A 17,314-nucleotide genomic window follows, 5' to 3' on the forward strand; every position below is an offset into this window, starting at 1 on the left:
CGAGGTCTCACCCTTCTCCCTACCACTTAGTTTCCCCCTGCACCACACAGATAAAATGGTGGTACTGCACGCTTCAGAAAACAACTGCAAAAATGCGTGCCTTTTCTGATGGGGAAAGCATTGTTGCTTCCCTTCGCCTCAACTTGAGGTTCATTGGGAGGAGAATCATTGCCAGACTTTTTAGAATGAGTTTCATTCAGCCAACATGGGGCTTTTTGTGGGTTCTAGGCCTCAGAGTAAGGACAAAGGCATGTGAGTCACGCCCTGTGCCACTGTCGTAGAATTTTGACACTGTACTCAAGTGTCATTCTATTTTCAGTAGGCCCCTCCTTCACTACACTTACAGTACACTTGCACTGAATATGAAATCTCAAATATAAAATGGAGGCTCATTGTGTTTTCAGTAGTCTTTTTTTCCTAGAGAGGCAGAGGCAAGATGGCGGTTAAAGTAAATTAGCATTTCAGTTCTGTTTGTGGTCATTCTGTTTCGACCCTGTGCATTCTCGATGTGACTCAAACCTCCACAGTTCAAGACTGCTTCTTCTTTTCAGTACCTTGAAGTGACACTCAAGTCTTTTACATCTATTGCCTGAATGAAATTGAAATGAAAAATATGTGGGTTGTCTATCTTTCATCAGTTTACCTATAAATGTCAAATACCAGTTCAATTAAAATCATCCACCAGTTTAGCATTAGCTATAACAGGCTGTAGCAGATGTGCTAATCTGACATTGATTTCATTTACAGCTTTCTCATGATGGTCATGATAATGATAACATCTATGCTCTCCACATCAAGGCTCTTTTCATTTTCAGTTTTGGAGTGCGTTCAAAATCAAAAACTTATTCCTAGTCCTTTCTATTTCCCTGTTCAGCAGGGCAACGCGCCACCAAGTCATTACCAGAGACGGATAGCCGACGCCGGTCCGTTTTTTAAAACTGGGCGTCTTACATGAGTTCACTCTGTATCTGTCAGGTGGCCCTAGAATGGTGGGCCTATTATGCATGTAAATTGCCATCATAAAGCTCCAAATTTAATTTAGGGCTGTTAATGAGTCCTGCAAAAGCCTGGCTCCCTCTTAACGATCCCGTTTGGCTCCTAATTAAAAGTATTTGTCTTTGAGGTCCTGGCGACACCGGTTGTCCTGTCACTGATGCAGATGAGTTGGAGGGGGGAGGAGTAGATGGAGAAATATAAAGAGAGAGAGGGGGGGGGGGGAAGAGATAGGGAGAGAGGGAGGAAGAGAGAGAAGGGGGGGGGGGGTTGACAGGTTTCGCTTGCGCTACATGCTCATCATTGATAGCTCTGCCTGTACAATATAGCAATATGGGGGAGTTAGAGGTTGCGTTGATCACGGCCCACTAAACTGTCTAATTATAAAGAATTTCATATCAGGTTGTTTTCATAAATATATACGGGGTTAGAATTATGGGTCAATGAGAATGAAAGGTGGCACTTCATATGTTAAACTGAAATATTGTGACATATTCTGCTCTGGCGAGACCTTGAGTACATTGACCTTTTCGGAGTTGACTTTATTCCTATGAAAGTATGTGAAAACAATGAGGAGACCGTTTCCATGCTTTTACAGAGCCAAGAGAAAGAGAGAAGGAGAGGAAAGAGGGGAGGGAGAACATTGAGAGGACAGACGTGCTACAGGGTGTGAACAGTCGTAGAGCGATGAGTATGTGTGAGAGGGAGGGTGGTTGGGAGGAAGGGAGGGAGATGGTTTTGCCGACGTGAGCCTGTGAAGCAGCTAAAGTGCTGACTGTGTTTCAGCAGCAACATGTCCCACTAGACTAAAGCACTAAGTTAAACTCTACAACCTCCTGTAAATAGGAAAATAGAGCTCTGAAAATAGGAAAATAGACAGAGTATAGAACAAAGCCACTTCTCAGGCTCAAGCTATTTTAGCAGAAACTGAAAAGGTGAATAGGTACTGTATTATTATAAGATGTGTAATTGAATAACATCAGTGATATTATTTTAGGGTCTGTCGTTCTGGAGGTGTTGAGCTGATGTTGTTGTGCTGTGTAATTGATTTACAACAGTGAGGTGTGTTGCCTGTTCACTGATTTAGGTTGTACAGGTATGTTGAGCGGATCACTCACCAGTCCCGTTGAGGTGTCCGTGTCCATGTCCGTGTCCGTGTGGGTTGTCTGCCAGGCGCCAGGCGTGGTTGTGGCTCTGCCGCCCGTCCCTGCCCTCTGACCCCTCCTCTGCTCCAGCCCTGTAGGACAGCAGGGCGTGGCCCACCCTGGGTGACGCCTCCAGGTTGGGCACGCCAGCCCCAACGGGGCTGCTACCCTCCTCCCCATTGGTTAGACCGTTCTCCTCTGAGACCAGAGTCCTGTCATCCTCATCTGTCTCGGAGCCCGTCTCCACCACATTCTCATAGTTCAGCACTGCAAAACACAAACAAAGAGACGCTGTTAGGTTTCTAAAACAACATCCGACTAACTCGGCTCTAGTGGTAGAGACTAAAGTAGTGGAGGCAAAAACTGAAAGTCACATTCCTGCGTTGAATAGTTTGGGGAGCTTTTTATACATCCCAGACACCGTAGGGACCAAGTGGAAATGGACAGCTTGTAAATATTACATCCCTGAACTTTGATAAAATGTGGTTGATTTGATTCAGCCTGAACCCAGGGGCCTTCATTCCAATCTATAAATATGTCCACTTCGGTGTTGCCGGAAAAAATCAGATTAAGGTGCATGAGAAAGGCAGGCATAGGCCCAAAAGAGAAAAAGGGAGGGGGGGGGAAAATAACACACAAAAAATGTAAAAGCCATGACATCATGGGAACTAGGCGCAGGAAAGGGGGCCCTTGGGGTTGGAAAATAGAGCACAATTTTCAGGTTCATTTTGAGTTCTGTGTTCTGCCTAATAAAGCAATATTTCACCAAGCTCTCATGCGCGTTATCTCTGGAGGCCGCTGCCAACTCCAGAAAGCGAGAGGGAAGTGGCTAAAAATGATGCGTTTTGAAGTCAATTGCTTGTTTGGGCATATTATTTGGTTCCCCTCGACAGTTTTTCAAACCCGTAAACCTTTACATCCTAACGGCATACCATTCCCTTACACGTTCCCAAGGAAGAGAATTCAAAATACTTGTCTCTTTTTTTCACTCTTCCCCTTTGGGTACATCGAGATTAGGCTTTGCATATCTGTTCATAATATGATCTTTGTCTGACTGTATGGTTCGGCACTTGCCTCCCGGACAACTGCGCAACAGGTGCAAATTAAAAAGGGGAGCCACGGTGGGGTGGGCTGAAATCTGCTGACCTGGGCTGAATACCAAGAGCAGCGGAGGGGGGTGGAGGGCGTGGGACAAAACCCTCTTTAATAAAAGGTGTGACCACAAGGATTTAGGGGGAGTTCAGACAGGGTAATGCCCTCTCTGATCAAAAAAAAAAAGAAAGAAAGAGAGACGGAGAGAAAGAAAAGGCTGAAAAGTGAGATGTGAAAACACGTTGTGTGGTCTAGGTATATGTTGGATATAATATGATTTCATTCAACGTCTTAACCTCGCGCTCACTCTCACACACCCTCCCCTCTTTAGTCCCGCCAGACCACCAACAATAGTGGTTTTGCCTTTTCGCTGAATGAAATATCTGACCCTTTTATACTCTGAGCTAAGAGCAGTTTGGAACAGACCCGTGAAAAGACCAGCTAGCATCCTGTCCAGTTTATAGAAAGTGTGTTTTCTCCATCAAGACTTGCGTGTGTTATCATGCCACAGAAAATATGTAGGCACATTTACTTTAGGAAATGATATTATTAAACTAATTTCTTCCAGGAAAAAGAGAGAGAAAGATGCATGCCTCACATTTATAGAATCACTTACCAACTGCCAAAGAGAAATGTTTTGGTGGAAAAACACGAAGACAACTGTTTGTTTGTTACTTGACTTATGTTGCTCAGATACTTGGCCAGTGTGTGGCTGTTTTGTATCTGTGTTGCGGTAGGTGGACGGAGAAAAGCCAGTGACCTCCCAAACAAAAGCAATTCATGACACTGTTTGCCTCTCAGTTCACATGGGCCTAGTAGTGTGGCAGATGTCACAGGAGACTGGACTAAAGCTACAGGCTGGGTTCTTAGTTACTCTGGGTCTCTAAATCAATAGTTCTGGTTGGAAATTACTTCAGACACACCACCTGTATTTACAATCTGTCATTAATCTAGATAGCAGTTAGCAAACAGTTTTTCAGTAGGTTTAGTCAGGATAAAGCAAGTAATAACAACTCAGAGTCCAGAGAGTGAATTCGCTTTGTCTCCAGTGACATCTTTGATGGAGCGCCACCCTTCACTCTGTCTTGCCGCACCTCCATTGTGTGTGGAAGCGCCGCCGTTCCGACCTGCTGATCTCATAGAGATCCATTGTCTCGGCCCGTCACCTCTCCACCGATCGATCCTTTGTGCTCATTCAAGGAGCCCGAGACAAAGCAGCGACAACGCTTGCTATTCTCCTCTGAACGCTCTCTCCCTCTCCCGCTCTCTCTCTCTCTCCCTCTCCCGCTCTCTCTCTCTCTCCCTCTGCTGCTCTCTCTCACTGCTCAACTAAGGCGTTCCACAAAGAGACATTAATCTTGACCCTAGCTGGTTTGGTCATCTCCTCTGGTATATTTTACTCCAGGCAGATTCTCAGTAAGAAGAATAGCCTTTTTTATGTCACTTATGCCTCCAGCTGTTTCAGTGAATGACTTAATGTCTCCAACTCGAGCCACAAGTTCCAGGCAGGTGGCTTTAAAAAGGTATGCTATATCGATCACAGTATTTGTCTACAATGGTGCTGGTGGTGCAGGGTAGGAGTACCCTTCCTTACTGAGAATCCTTTCTGAGTCTCTCTGAGAAGGATGATGTAGAATGGTTGGTTTGTTGGTCAATTATCACCATCCAATGCCCAACCCCTTCCACTCTATGTACTTTATATTCAAGAAAATCAATAGTTGAGGTTAGGAGGTGGTGCTCTCTTGCAGTGCAGAGCACCATTCATATCAAATTATTATATAATAATACTCTGTCTATATTAAAGTTAACCCCATCTTAATTTGAATATAGAACAAATCCACTAAATCCTATGAAACAGACATTCCAGTAACGTGACCATTAACTACAACAGTAACAAACAAAAAAAAGGAGCGTGCCCCTTGAGGCGTCTAAATGCATCTAACAGGTGCATACCATACCTGTCACATATCATATGGATTCCGTAAAACAACAGATCCCACTCCACATCATCGCCTATCCCAAAGTGCGTCCCCAGGCTTTGCAGAGACCACACCTGCCCTCTCCTCGCATGAGTGAGGCTTCCTTCCACGTCGTCCATTTTAAACCGCCCCACAGTGGAACAGATTAATCAGACAGAGCCATTGCCTGCACATATGCCATGAGGGGCTAGTATCCACTCCCACACAGTCTCTTTCTCTCTTTCTCTCTTTCTTTGTGCGGCTCCATGAAAAAAGCCAGTTCCATATTCAAACACAGACACATTGGTGTGTGTGTGTGAGTGTTTGATATTAAAAAACGAGACAGGTTTCAGGTCTACTGCTTGCTCCAGGTGATCCGCTGCTGCCTCCTGTCTCTCTTGTCCGCCGCTACGACTGCCTGGGTAATGAGAGATGAGATGGAAGCTACCAGAGAAAAACTGCTCTCTCTGTTCTACCTCTCTCTCTTTTCTCTCTCTCTCTCTCGCTGCCTGTGAGTGGTGCAGATCACCTGAGCGAACAACTGGAGGGGGAGGGGAGGGGAGGGGGAGGTGAGTGAGTAGGTAAGGAAGCACTGCCTGAATGCTGTGGAAATAAGGTCGCTGCCTAGTGGCTACGGACTGGAAGTGGTCCAACATCCATCTAATGATAAGCACACACAGACAGGTAGGGGGATTTACACAGGGAGGTGGGGAATAAAAGTGTAATAATGCATTATTTCCTAATTTTTTTTGAAAGAAATAGCCTACAGCATGAATTATTTGCCATACTAGTACAAATACTCTGAGGGAAGTGAAATGAATCAACCAAAGAGTGAGTGTCAATATTTGTGTTGTTATGTGGGCCTATATAACTGAATTGTTGTGTGAGTGTGCATGTGTGTGTGTATTCATGCACATCTGGGGTGTGCCAGCCAGGAGGGAAGGGGTGGTTCCAGTAGCCTGCCTCTAATTGAATTAAACTCCCATTTATCTACGGGGTCCTGAGCAACAGGCTGGACAAAAGGAGAGAGAAAAAAGAGAGAGAGGGAGCAAGAGAAAGATCTCAGAGTACGGCCCACCTTTCCCCCCCTCCCTCCCTCCCTCCTTCCCTCCTTCCCTCCTTTCCCCCCCTCCCTCCTTCGCTCCTTCCCTCCTTTCCTCCCTCTCTCCCTCCCTCCCGTTACGGAGCCACCATCTGTGCCCTGCCTGCGCACATGTTACTCCTCTCGACAAATTTTCAAGGCCCCCACCACCCCACACACTTACACACTCACTTTTACACATACATGGCGTACAAACAAAAAGCCAACTAGGATCCCTTTGGATAGCCTACACACAAGACTGAAGGAAGTTAAAGATAGAAAACCCTCAAAATGGTTCCTTCACAGGGTGGCTGAAGACAAGCCAAAGCCTTTAGAAACAAAGGCCAAAACAGACAGAAGTGTGATGTCCTCACACTGCAAGGATTACAAGTGAAATACAAAGGACTGACTTTAACCTGATGCTCAACCCATATGATAAAGGACCTTTAGAACAGGTGAAAGAAAGAAACAGAGGCCATGAGAGGAAAAAGGGGAGTGATAGAGATTGATAATTCTTTAGAGTCATAAACTACATCGATTTTTTTTCTGTTTGGAGTTAATACGGGTCAATTAATATGCAAATCTAGGAGCAGATGCTCGGCAGCCAGCCGCCTCCTGTGTGATTCTGGCCTGTCCGTCACTAGCTGTTAGAAATGTTACAAAACAACACACACACACCACAGAGGCTGTTCACAGAACTAACAACGCTACGGGTTACAAACCTGAACTGAAACTAGTGCCCTTCTGCCATATAAAGACAGCCATACTGTTCTACCCTTTATACCATTGGGTTTTTTGAGCCATTCCTCTCAATGTGGCTCTGTTCTTTGATATAATAAACTGCCAAAATAACTGCACAGATCAATTTAGGCTTTTCATTTGCTCTGTGATGTCGACCTGAATTCACTTAACTAAATGGATTTAGCTCTTGGCTGCAGGTCAGCCATCGATTTTACGCTAATGCTATTTTTGGTACGACAACAAGGTGCTCCATATTTTTGCATTGATTTCAGCGGAAAATCAAACCCAATAGGATAAATGATCCTTGATTTGAGTACATCCGTATATATTAAAGTGAACCCGGACTCTATCTATCTAGATTGTGCCTTGCTACTTGTTCTTGTACTGAGGCCAAATGTGATTTTCACCTTTGTAGACTGTTTGGTGCAGATGGCCACAAAAGGGGCTATTAGGACATTAGGAAACCATGTTTCACAATCAGGAAGACAGGTTGCTCATCAAATATTCAGGCATGAGGAAGGAGGAGTGGTATTTCTGCCTAATCTGAGTGCCATGTCAAAACATGGCCCTGCTGTCAGTGTAGCAAGTCAAGACAAAATAACACACTTAATAATCATAGCTCCACTGCTCCGCTCTGCTATGAATTTAGCTAGTCTTGTTTGTACAAAGTATAAATCTCACAGAGTCTCGTAAATATTGAGGAGCTGTTTAATTTAATATAACTTATTTGGTATGTTGGAGCTGGGGTTAAATCCTAAAAGCAATATTTTTCCACAAACCCTGGAAATGACAGAGTGTAGAGATGGCTTCTCTCTCATGTTCTTTCATTAGGCTGTATCCTTTTTATTCCCCTTATGAGTCATCTATGAAGCCTAATTGTTCTCTCACACACTGTCCCCTCCTCTCCCTTCACACACACACACACTCACACACAAGCATACACACACATAGGAAGCTGGTGACAGCAACAATGCGTGTCTAACTATGTGTTGCAGGTTGTGGTGACGGTCTGTGCCAGGTTCCTTCTGCTGCCTGTTCCAGCCCTTCCAGCCCTTCCAGCCCTCCACCACCTGCCTCAGTGTCCTGTCGCTCCATGGATTAACCAAGGCTCTTTTAACTCACATGGGAACCCTGAGCAACTGTCCTCTCTACTGCTGGGCCTCTGTTCAGCCTGCAGTTCTTCCCTACCATCATCAATTACAATGACTGCTATGGGGAGCTTTGTTGATCACACTCACAGTGTGTGTGTGTGCGCGTGTGCGTATAGATGAGACAAGCGAAAAATAAATCACCTGGGCTAAATGTATGCAAATTTGGATGAATACATGCAATCAGTGCGAAATTAATTTAGCTGAAGCTGATTAGGAGCATTAATAAATCTATCCGCGGTGCTGCTTCCATCTGATATTGCCTTACACTTCCTGTAAGATTAATTAGGACGCTACAATAACATACGGTACTGCTGGTACAGATTACTGTAAGCCCTCTTCTCTTTTATGAAAAGCTAAGCGAAACCTAAATTGCAATTAAGTATTGCACCCAAGTCCGTTGGTAGCTAGCTGTTTTCTGTCTCAGTAATATAACAGAGTGATGAGAGAGGGAGAGAGAGAGGGGAGAGAGAAAGAAAGATGTAGCGGTGGGCATGAGGGGCATCTGTGGTCTGGTCTGTGGTAACTGCAATAATACCCTGCCAGTCACCAGCTGGCAGTGTAGGCGGGAGGCTTTCAATGAGGTCAGTTTGTGTGTGTGTGTGTGTGTTAGTTGTTATTGGAGGTCCCACTGATAGCAACTGCCCACTGATGAGCAACAGCAACTCAATCCCAGCACCGTTTAGGCCCCTGCATCTCTGCACCTCTTTCACATGTTAATGAGATTGTAAACCACATCTGCTCTCCCCCTCCCAGCCACCCACACATATACCATGCCAGGATCCCTGTCACCTGAATAGCATCCCCACCAGGTACCAAACAAGAGAGCAGGCTTCCCTTCTGTCACCTAACCCAATGCCCCCTACCCTTTAGTTACCCCCAAAGGCTTGTGACCTATGAACTCTCTGAGAGGCTACATCCACTAGGCCCCCCCTGTTATGCTATCTATCAGTCAACCTGGCCAGGATATCTGTTGTAAAAGAGACACAACAACTCATATCAATAACCGAAGGGATTTAGGACATTTGTTTCTGTCTTTTAGTCAGGGGCTGAATGACTGTGTGAGTTCTTAGGATACCTGGAAAGGTGATAATTAGAGCAAGTGGATAATTAGGATGCAGCTTCCGCCACGTAAACAGGGCTCTGGCTCGCATGCTGCTAAGCTATGAATCCCCTTGTACCGTAAACACACACACACGTGCACACATACACGTGCACACACACACTGCCTGCACAAGCCATAAACAGTGCTTCAGGATGGACGATTATGAGCTGAGCTCCAGTAAATATTTGAAGCACCATTGTTCCTGCCACTTCCTCTGGGAGACCATGAAGACTTGCATTTTCCACTCGGGGGTTCCTCCAGGGAGCGAGCCGCGGATCAAATGACCATCCCAGGCGGAAGTCGTATCAATTCCGCCGACCCCGTTACTGCTCTCTCAGGCATCATCATGAGCATGGCTACAGACTTGAGGCCGAGGTGGAGGAGGAGGAGGAGGAAGGGGAGTGGGGTTTTCAGGACCGTAAAGACATGCATTAACTACGGCCACTTCTGTTCTAATGTGATAGGAACTCCCATCGCAAAAAGTACTTCGGTGAGCACTTGGGATCACAGAACATTCCATAATAAACTACAGCATTAACAACGTTGCAGGGGACGTTTATCGTTTGTCTACTATATTTCTTATGAAAGTCAAAGATGACGGGCTCTGCTGGAAACCTAACCTCGTGGAGATGTCTTGGCACGCTTAACCTGATCATTTCTCAACTATGCAGACGGAGAATCTAAGAATGGAGCAAATCTCTGTAGAGGAGCAGGCTTCAGAAGAGAGCAGAAGAGAGCAGAGCAGTAGCGATGCAGTTGGTTTCCATCGCCAGCCAACCTGTCGGCAGCCTGATCTATCATTACGGCAGCTTTACCCAGTCTTTCCCCAATGCGGTCCACCATTTTGAAAACAAAAAGAAGAGTCGCTCTGTAATTCACCCCGACGGGGCTGAAACGGCAGGACGATGGAGCGGGCCAGACCAGACACTGACCGCAGCCAATGAGTTCTGTTTTCTTAAAAATTCAACAGCCTGTGAACAGTCCTTCTGGGGGCTGCTCTCAACTTCAAACATGCCAAGAAAAATGTCTCAGAGCTCCCTATTAAAAGCGCGACCATGGGCGTGCTTTATCTTCTAGGTGGCTCCTTATTTCTGAGGAGAGCCCCTTTGAGTAACAGTATACCTCACCAGGGTTTAGAGAAATTGGCCGGCGCTGGTGGTCCTCTACTATTACAGTCTGGCAGGCAACAAACTAGCCCCTCGCAGGAATAGGTGTGTGAAAACATCATAGCTTAGAAGAGAGAGAAAGATAAGTGTATTTTGCCCCACTGTTTTGTCCTTTTCTGTTATTCTCTCTTTCTTGTATTGCCTAGTTTCACCCTGTCCTGTTTTTGTTTGTCTCTCTCTGTGTGTGTTTATTCTTATCATCCCTGCTGCCTGTGTGCAAGGTGTGACAGTGAAAAAGTTAGTTCCTCCTTGAACGTGTCACTGGGCGAGTGCCATGTAGCATGAAACACTTCTCAGGGGAACTTAATCTGGTTTTGGCACATTGAGCTGGGCTGGCTGTTCTAGAGGGAGCGTTAACTGTAGTGCCCCTCGCCCATTTTTCTCCTTACCACCCCAACCCCCGCTTACACAATGCCCTCTCATAATACATAATACATAATACATTGAGGAGTAAAAAAAACTACAACAAAACAACTGTATTCAGAGTCTAGAACAGGGCTTTCCAACCATGTTCCTGGAGAGCTACTGTCCTGTAGGTTTTCACTCCAACCCTAATCTAGCACACCTGATTCTAATAATTAGCTGGTTGATAAGCTGAATCAGGTTAGTTACAACTGGGGTTGGAGAAAAAACCTACAGGAGGGTAGCTCTCCAGGAACAGGGTTGAAGAGCCATGGTCTAGAATAAGTTATTAGATATTGCAGCAATATTCTGTGTTACTGTGTAATGTGTTCTTAATGTGTTACGATGCCAATTATGTTATGAATGTCATTGTAATTACCTAAAAACCAAGCCATATTCAATAAAGCCATGTGTTTGAAAGTTCGTATCAGTTCTGTATGCATAGGCTGTGTGACAGTTACAAAACCCAGCCGTCTCACCTCAAGAGGCCGGTAACATTTCTGCAACGGTGAGTCGCTGATTACATAAAACACTGCTGTGTCTCCCTGATAAGACTCTCTGAGAAAGATACCAAACGGACACAGTGAGTGTGTGTGTGTGTGTGGTGGGATGAGGTGTGTGTAAGTGTGTGTGTGTCGGTGTAAAGGAGCCAAGGGGAAGGTCAGAGGTTTGAAATGCTCTTTTCTCTCTTTGTCTATTTGTTGCGAAACACAATTAGTCAGGCCAGCTATTTTTTAAGCGCACAAGGGATGTTACAGCCATTCTAGGAACTCCAGTGTGTGTATGTGTGTGTTTGCATGCCACTGTATGCATGCCTATGGGTGTGTGTGTGAAAATAAGAGATAGAACAAGTAATATATAAATAAGGAATTGAGCACACCACAGAGAAGGTAAAAACGTCCCTTTTGAACTTCTGAACATGCTCCACATACATTTGAAGTACATCAAAATTCATATATCTGTGTAACCATTCAATTAATCATCAACTACTGGAAAGGGAGGTTGGAAACAGCTACAGTAACCTCATAACACTGAAATCTAGGTTGCCTAAGAGAAAACTGACTTAACTCAAGTTGAACTGAATAATGTATGCACATGTACACTTTTGGCAATGATGAGGCCGTTTCAGGCTTTACATGCAGCCCACCTCTCTGGAGGGATGGGAGGAGGCCTACTTCCAAAATAGCTGAATTATGCATCTTCCCAGGTGGAACTAGACTCACTCCTTGTTTCACTCCTTTTTACAAAAGGAAGCTAAGATTCTCATTTCAAATCCCTCCGATGAAACTACCCTCCTTCCCCTTCCAAAATGTTATATTACAAATACAAAACTGAATGTTACCCTCAGAGTGGCTGCAACAGACTAAGTGGAAAGTTTCCCACCTCAACCCATTTTACACCTCTTTGTCTCCCTGGCACTCTGGCCTCGTTGGCTCCTAGCGGTCTCTCTTTACTGGCCCCTGTAGAATCAGAATGGTCAGCCGGGCCTAAAAAGTTTGAAACCTGATCTTGTTTGTAGATGATCTTATTTGTGAACCTTGGCTGCTAGACATCTCCCTCAGGTGAGCATAGTTTCATTCAGCACCATTTAGTGGGTTAGCTCAGAGCTTTTTGGCAGGACGTTGAGGGTATATATGGACGGATTTGAGCATGAGTTCTGATTATGAACCCTAGAGAACAATATTAGGTTTTTCTTTTAGTACTTTTCACCTTTCAGTATGGTGAGAGTGGAACAAAAGAGAGAAGAGGAGGAGTGGTGGGATGGAGAGGGGTGTTTTACAATATTATTTCAAAATCAACATGACCCTTTTAGTTCTCGAAGCAACAAAATTACAATTTCTGTTCTAGGTCTTCAAAAGGCTTTTTGAGACGTAAAATAACTCAGCTACATGAGACCTTTCTGACACGCAGAAAACAAAAATCACTCTTACACAGTGCCATAAAGGAATAATGTGTTTAGTAATAAAGGGAAGGAGGATGATAAGAGGCAGTGTGAAGACAGTGGATATGTCCCAAATGGCACCCTTTTCCCTACATAGTGCACTAACTTTTGACCAGGGCCCATAGGTCAAATGAGTGCACTATACAGACAACATAGTGCCATTTGGGATTGCAGCCAGCATAAGGGATTTGAGGTGGGGGTGGTAGCAGATTACTTGTATGACAGAATTTGCAATTATCCCAGGATGAATCATGACGAAGATAATACATGCACCCTGTCTCATGAATATTCTAGATTGGCCACGCCCTGATCCTAACGAGGGACCAGGCCTTTAATTACCACTGATGGCTTCAACTTCATCATGTGCATACACACACACACAGTCGTGCACGCTCAAACACACTGTCACGCACATATATACACACAGGCAAATGCGCACACACGCACACACACACACATTGTGTATTGCTTCACATCAACGGTATAGTTCCTCTCCCTGTCGACCAGACAAGCACCACATTTGGCAGTGTTGTTGCATGCTGCAAGGCTGTTCCACTTCCTGGAACACACAGTTTAGAGTAGTGAAACTGCTGCATTTGCTGATGAGGCCAGTTTGGCCTCAGCTCATGAGACCTGCTTGACCAAACACTGCTTAAGCTTAACATGGCAGCATGTCTACAGAGCAGGCCAAGGCAGCAGTCATACTTTCTGACTTGGCATTTGAACACACTTCACACCTGCATACGATCATAGATGCTAAAAGACCTACAAATGGAGATGTAGTATAAAATCTCAAAAGCCTTCTGATGACCATGAAAAGTGCACAGAAAACAAAACAATTGTTTTCTTTTTAGATAAAATGTCAAGCATGAAAGTGAGTTTGTATCTTGGCAGCCAGTCGTCTGACACTCCTGACACACACACACAGTCTCCTTTTATCATCGCTACTAGCAAATGTCAGTGCCAAGTGGCCGTGAAGTCGCCCTTAACGAGGACCTGATGCTGTTTACGTTAGATAAGGTGAGGAGCCTAACTAACTGCCAAAGCAGATTAAGACCAGATAAGAGTTTAAACACTGAGGTGGATACACCAGTCACCTGGTTTATCCTCCTGTAGTACTTCAACAAGGAAGGCATGAGTAGCATACCACAAATGCCTTTTCAGATGTAGTGTAGGACGGTGTATACATGGGCTGTGTTGTGCTAGTTGAGTATGGTACCATAAGAATAACATGGTGTTCATTTATTGAAAATGTTGATTGATACTACACCCTCCTCTTGCCTGCTCTGTGATAGTAAAAAATTGTTAAATAAGGATGAAGGGTAAACAGGAAATGAGGTACGTCAATTCTAATGGATGTGGACTGTCCTAGGTCAGAGCACTTTGCCCCGCAGTGCCACCTTTGGAGTGACAGATGTGTGCATCCTCCATGTGACTTGGGAAAACGACCCCTTACTGCCACGACCCCTGGGCCCAGTGCGGGTAATTTGTCCCCTGTTCCCATTCTACACCGTTGATGGCGCTAGCCAGGCTGAGGTGAGGGGAACTGACAAGCGTTCAGTCTCCAGGGCACAGCTTTCCAGTCAAGTGGATCGGCAGGCTGGGGGATAAAAAAAATAATCTAATAAATGACTTATGAATAGTCATTTGGTCTCCCACTACCACTCCCAAACAATCTAGACCTCTCCTGGCTGGCTCTCCATCTCTATCTCACAGCAAGCATCCAAATGCCTTTGAATACACTGATAGCATTTGACCTTAAAAATCATGTTTTGACATACAGTACATGATAAGGGTGCTAACATAATGATGACTGGAATAGCTAGCCGTAACCTTAGCAGAACATTTCACCTAACTTAAACTACGATTCCAGTCTTCCAACTCCCTTTCCAACTCCCCTGTGTAATGATCTTTGATTGTCATGGCAGAGCTGTAGCCTTAACAAGCTGAATAAGAGGAGAGGAGAGAGGAGAGAGTACTGGTGCATCATTCTCTGACAATAAGAGGGGGGGGGGGGGGGGTTGGGGGGGCTGTTGGGGGGCTCTGTGGGTTGGATGCACAATGAGCCCAGTGTTACTGCGATGTGCTCACCATTGTGCCGCCCTCCTATGAGGTATCCCACTTCCGCCGAGGACAGGAACCAAGCTACCCATAGCTGCCTAGCTGCATGACTGATAGAGGCCAAGGACACAAAGACAGGCACACTGACTAAATGAATCAGACTGGTCCAGATAACATTTGAAGACAAACTACTATAAAATCATACAAATACAAGATAGAAGGTGGATAAAGGTGGTGGATAATGGCCAGTTCTCCCTTGGGAAAGTGGTATTCTGAAATCAATGGGATTTCCTGATTACTGATCCCAGTAATCCCAACATTTTCTTAAAGGCCCAAGTGGGATGATTTTGGCACACTTCCTGTTTCACCAACACCTGATGCCAGAAGGATTTGTGTCTACATTGAGTGGAGCTGAGCTGGCAGAGAAGTCAAGGTAAATACCACACAATCTGATTCTGAAACAGTACAGTTGGACAAGGCCAACAAGAAAAATGTAAAAATGTCAGAATGAGCAACTAGGACTTATAGCAACATCAACATGTCACACGTGCGGCATGTAACAGCTCATGCTTTTTGCATTTTCTTAGCATTTCCTTCTTCTGGCTCACAGGTTTTCCTGTCAGCAAGGCAACATAGAGGAGAGCAACAGGGCCCATGGGGGGAACACTATTATTTTTAACACTAGGATTTTATGTCCTTATTGAATTTGGACCTGAGCCTACAGAACCCAGGTGGAGATAATTTCAAGGACAAGCTCCAAAAATGTGTTCTAACATCCAGCAAAGGACATGGGTGGCTAAGAGCATGTTACTCGCTCTAAAATGGTGGTTGTTACATATATGCTGTAAATTGTATACATTTTTTCTTGCCTTACAATGGGGTTGAATATGTTGACTGAAAGTGGACCACATCCCTTCCTCAGTAGTACAATAGCAGCGTTTGGTCACAAAATGGCAACAAACACAAACACACACACACACACACCATAAATGGTTATTTAACTAATGAATTCCCAAATCTGATATGACTGGTGCCCAAGCCATTTCACTTTGCCCTTGCATAAAAACACCATGCACCATGCAAAAACAAAGAATTGGGCCTCAGAGAAGTACAGGATGATCCGCTGGTAAGACCGCTTCAAGGCACTTAAATCATACTCATGACGAAATGAACAATTGATGGGAACAAGCAGGCAGACATCTATCATGAAACATGCATGTCTGTAATACGTTCCAACATACATACTGTATATGAACCTTGCCTGTCCTCCTCTCTCCTTCCTGCATCACCCTGACGTGTGTCAACACCCAGACTAGATTGAGGTGACAATCGGAAGCGAGTCACGAGTCACCTGTCCCTCGTAGCGCTTGTCCACTTTGGGAACATCTCAGAGGGAGGGGATAAATTGTGCACACACTTGAAAAGTAGCAACTCATTGCATCACATGACATATTCAACCTCTCTAACCTTCCCACCTCCTCCGTATCCCTTCAGATAGCTGGCTTCAACCAAGGTGTGGGTTTTGGAACCCCAATGAAATAACATTACTGGTTTAGAATTACCATGGGAATTACTGTAGCAATAAGGCTTAGTGCCCTGCTTGGAAGAATTAAGATCAGGTAGATATCTTCAAATGTAAAAATACATTTACAAAAATACTAATTCTATACCCAATTGTGTCTTTAACGGTTACCAATAAGTATAATATAGATTATATCAAAATACACTAAAAGCTACTTCAAGTCACAACAAATAGAAATGCACTGTAAGTAAGTCTACCTGCTTCTGTGTTAGTAATTATGTGTACTACTTCTCTGGTAGAAAGTACAAGTCGGACGGTCAGGTCCATCCTGAGGAAAAGGGGGTCAGTTAGGGCTTCCTTGGACCCAGCAGGGTCTGGTCATAAACGCTGGTCCTTTTGTTCAGGGCATAGTTGGCAGGGGGACGGAAAACAATACATGGTCTATAATGCCTTCTCCCAAGGGAGGCTTGTGCTAACTGTCTATTACATTCAACCTCAGCCTGGAGAAAAAAAGGGGGTTGTGAACTACTTTAACGTTAAACACTATGATGGTGTTACCTTGTTGATATTCTTGTGAATGCTGTGTGATTCAGATTATACAAAACAATAGGTCTGCTTGAAGTTGTTGATGTTCAATGTGCCTTGCCTTCAAATCATGTTTGATATTAACAGCAATTTAAATGGTTTTCTTGTGACCGCTCTCTCAGAGTCTAATACTAAAACTTCTAGAATCTGCTATGATCACTTTGATCAGTCTTGTTTGATGCCCATGTCCTCCTCCATGAGATGGACCAACAGATAAGACCCTGTTCCCAGTCAGTTCCTCCCAGGCTTAGACTAGGCTCCTCCCAGGGTTCCTCTCTAAACGACAGGCAGCATGGTTCCCGATCTCCACGCTCCTCAGGCCTGACCCTAATCTGTGTTAGGCACCTCTGTGGGGGTCCCAGGTGTTGTTACA

At 44.7% G+C, this 17,314-nt stretch overlaps 1 protein-coding gene across 4 annotated transcripts in view; it reads right to left on the reverse strand.

Annotated features, from left to right (window-relative positions):
- LOC121536713 (zinc finger E-box-binding homeobox 2) overlaps nucleotides 1-17,314 on the reverse strand; it is a 51,247-nt gene that overhangs the window by 11,626 nt on the left and 22,307 nt on the right. For 2 of the 4 annotated variants that reach the window (XM_041844164.2, XM_041844162.2), the window contains exon 3: nucleotides 2,112-2,408. In XM_041844164.2, the coding sequence (XP_041700098.1) occupies nucleotides 2,112-2,408 (297 nt within the window). The remainder of the gene's footprint in view (nucleotides 1-2,111; nucleotides 2,409-17,314) is intronic. The other 2 variants (XM_041844165.2, XM_041844163.1) reach the window with 1 other exon arrangement.

The sequence above is a fragment of the Coregonus clupeaformis genome, chromosome 23, assembly GCF_020615455.1.
Source record: "Coregonus clupeaformis isolate EN_2021a chromosome 23, ASM2061545v1, whole genome shotgun sequence".
Lineage (NCBI taxonomy): Eukaryota > Metazoa > Chordata > Actinopteri > Salmoniformes > Salmonidae > Coregonus > Coregonus clupeaformis.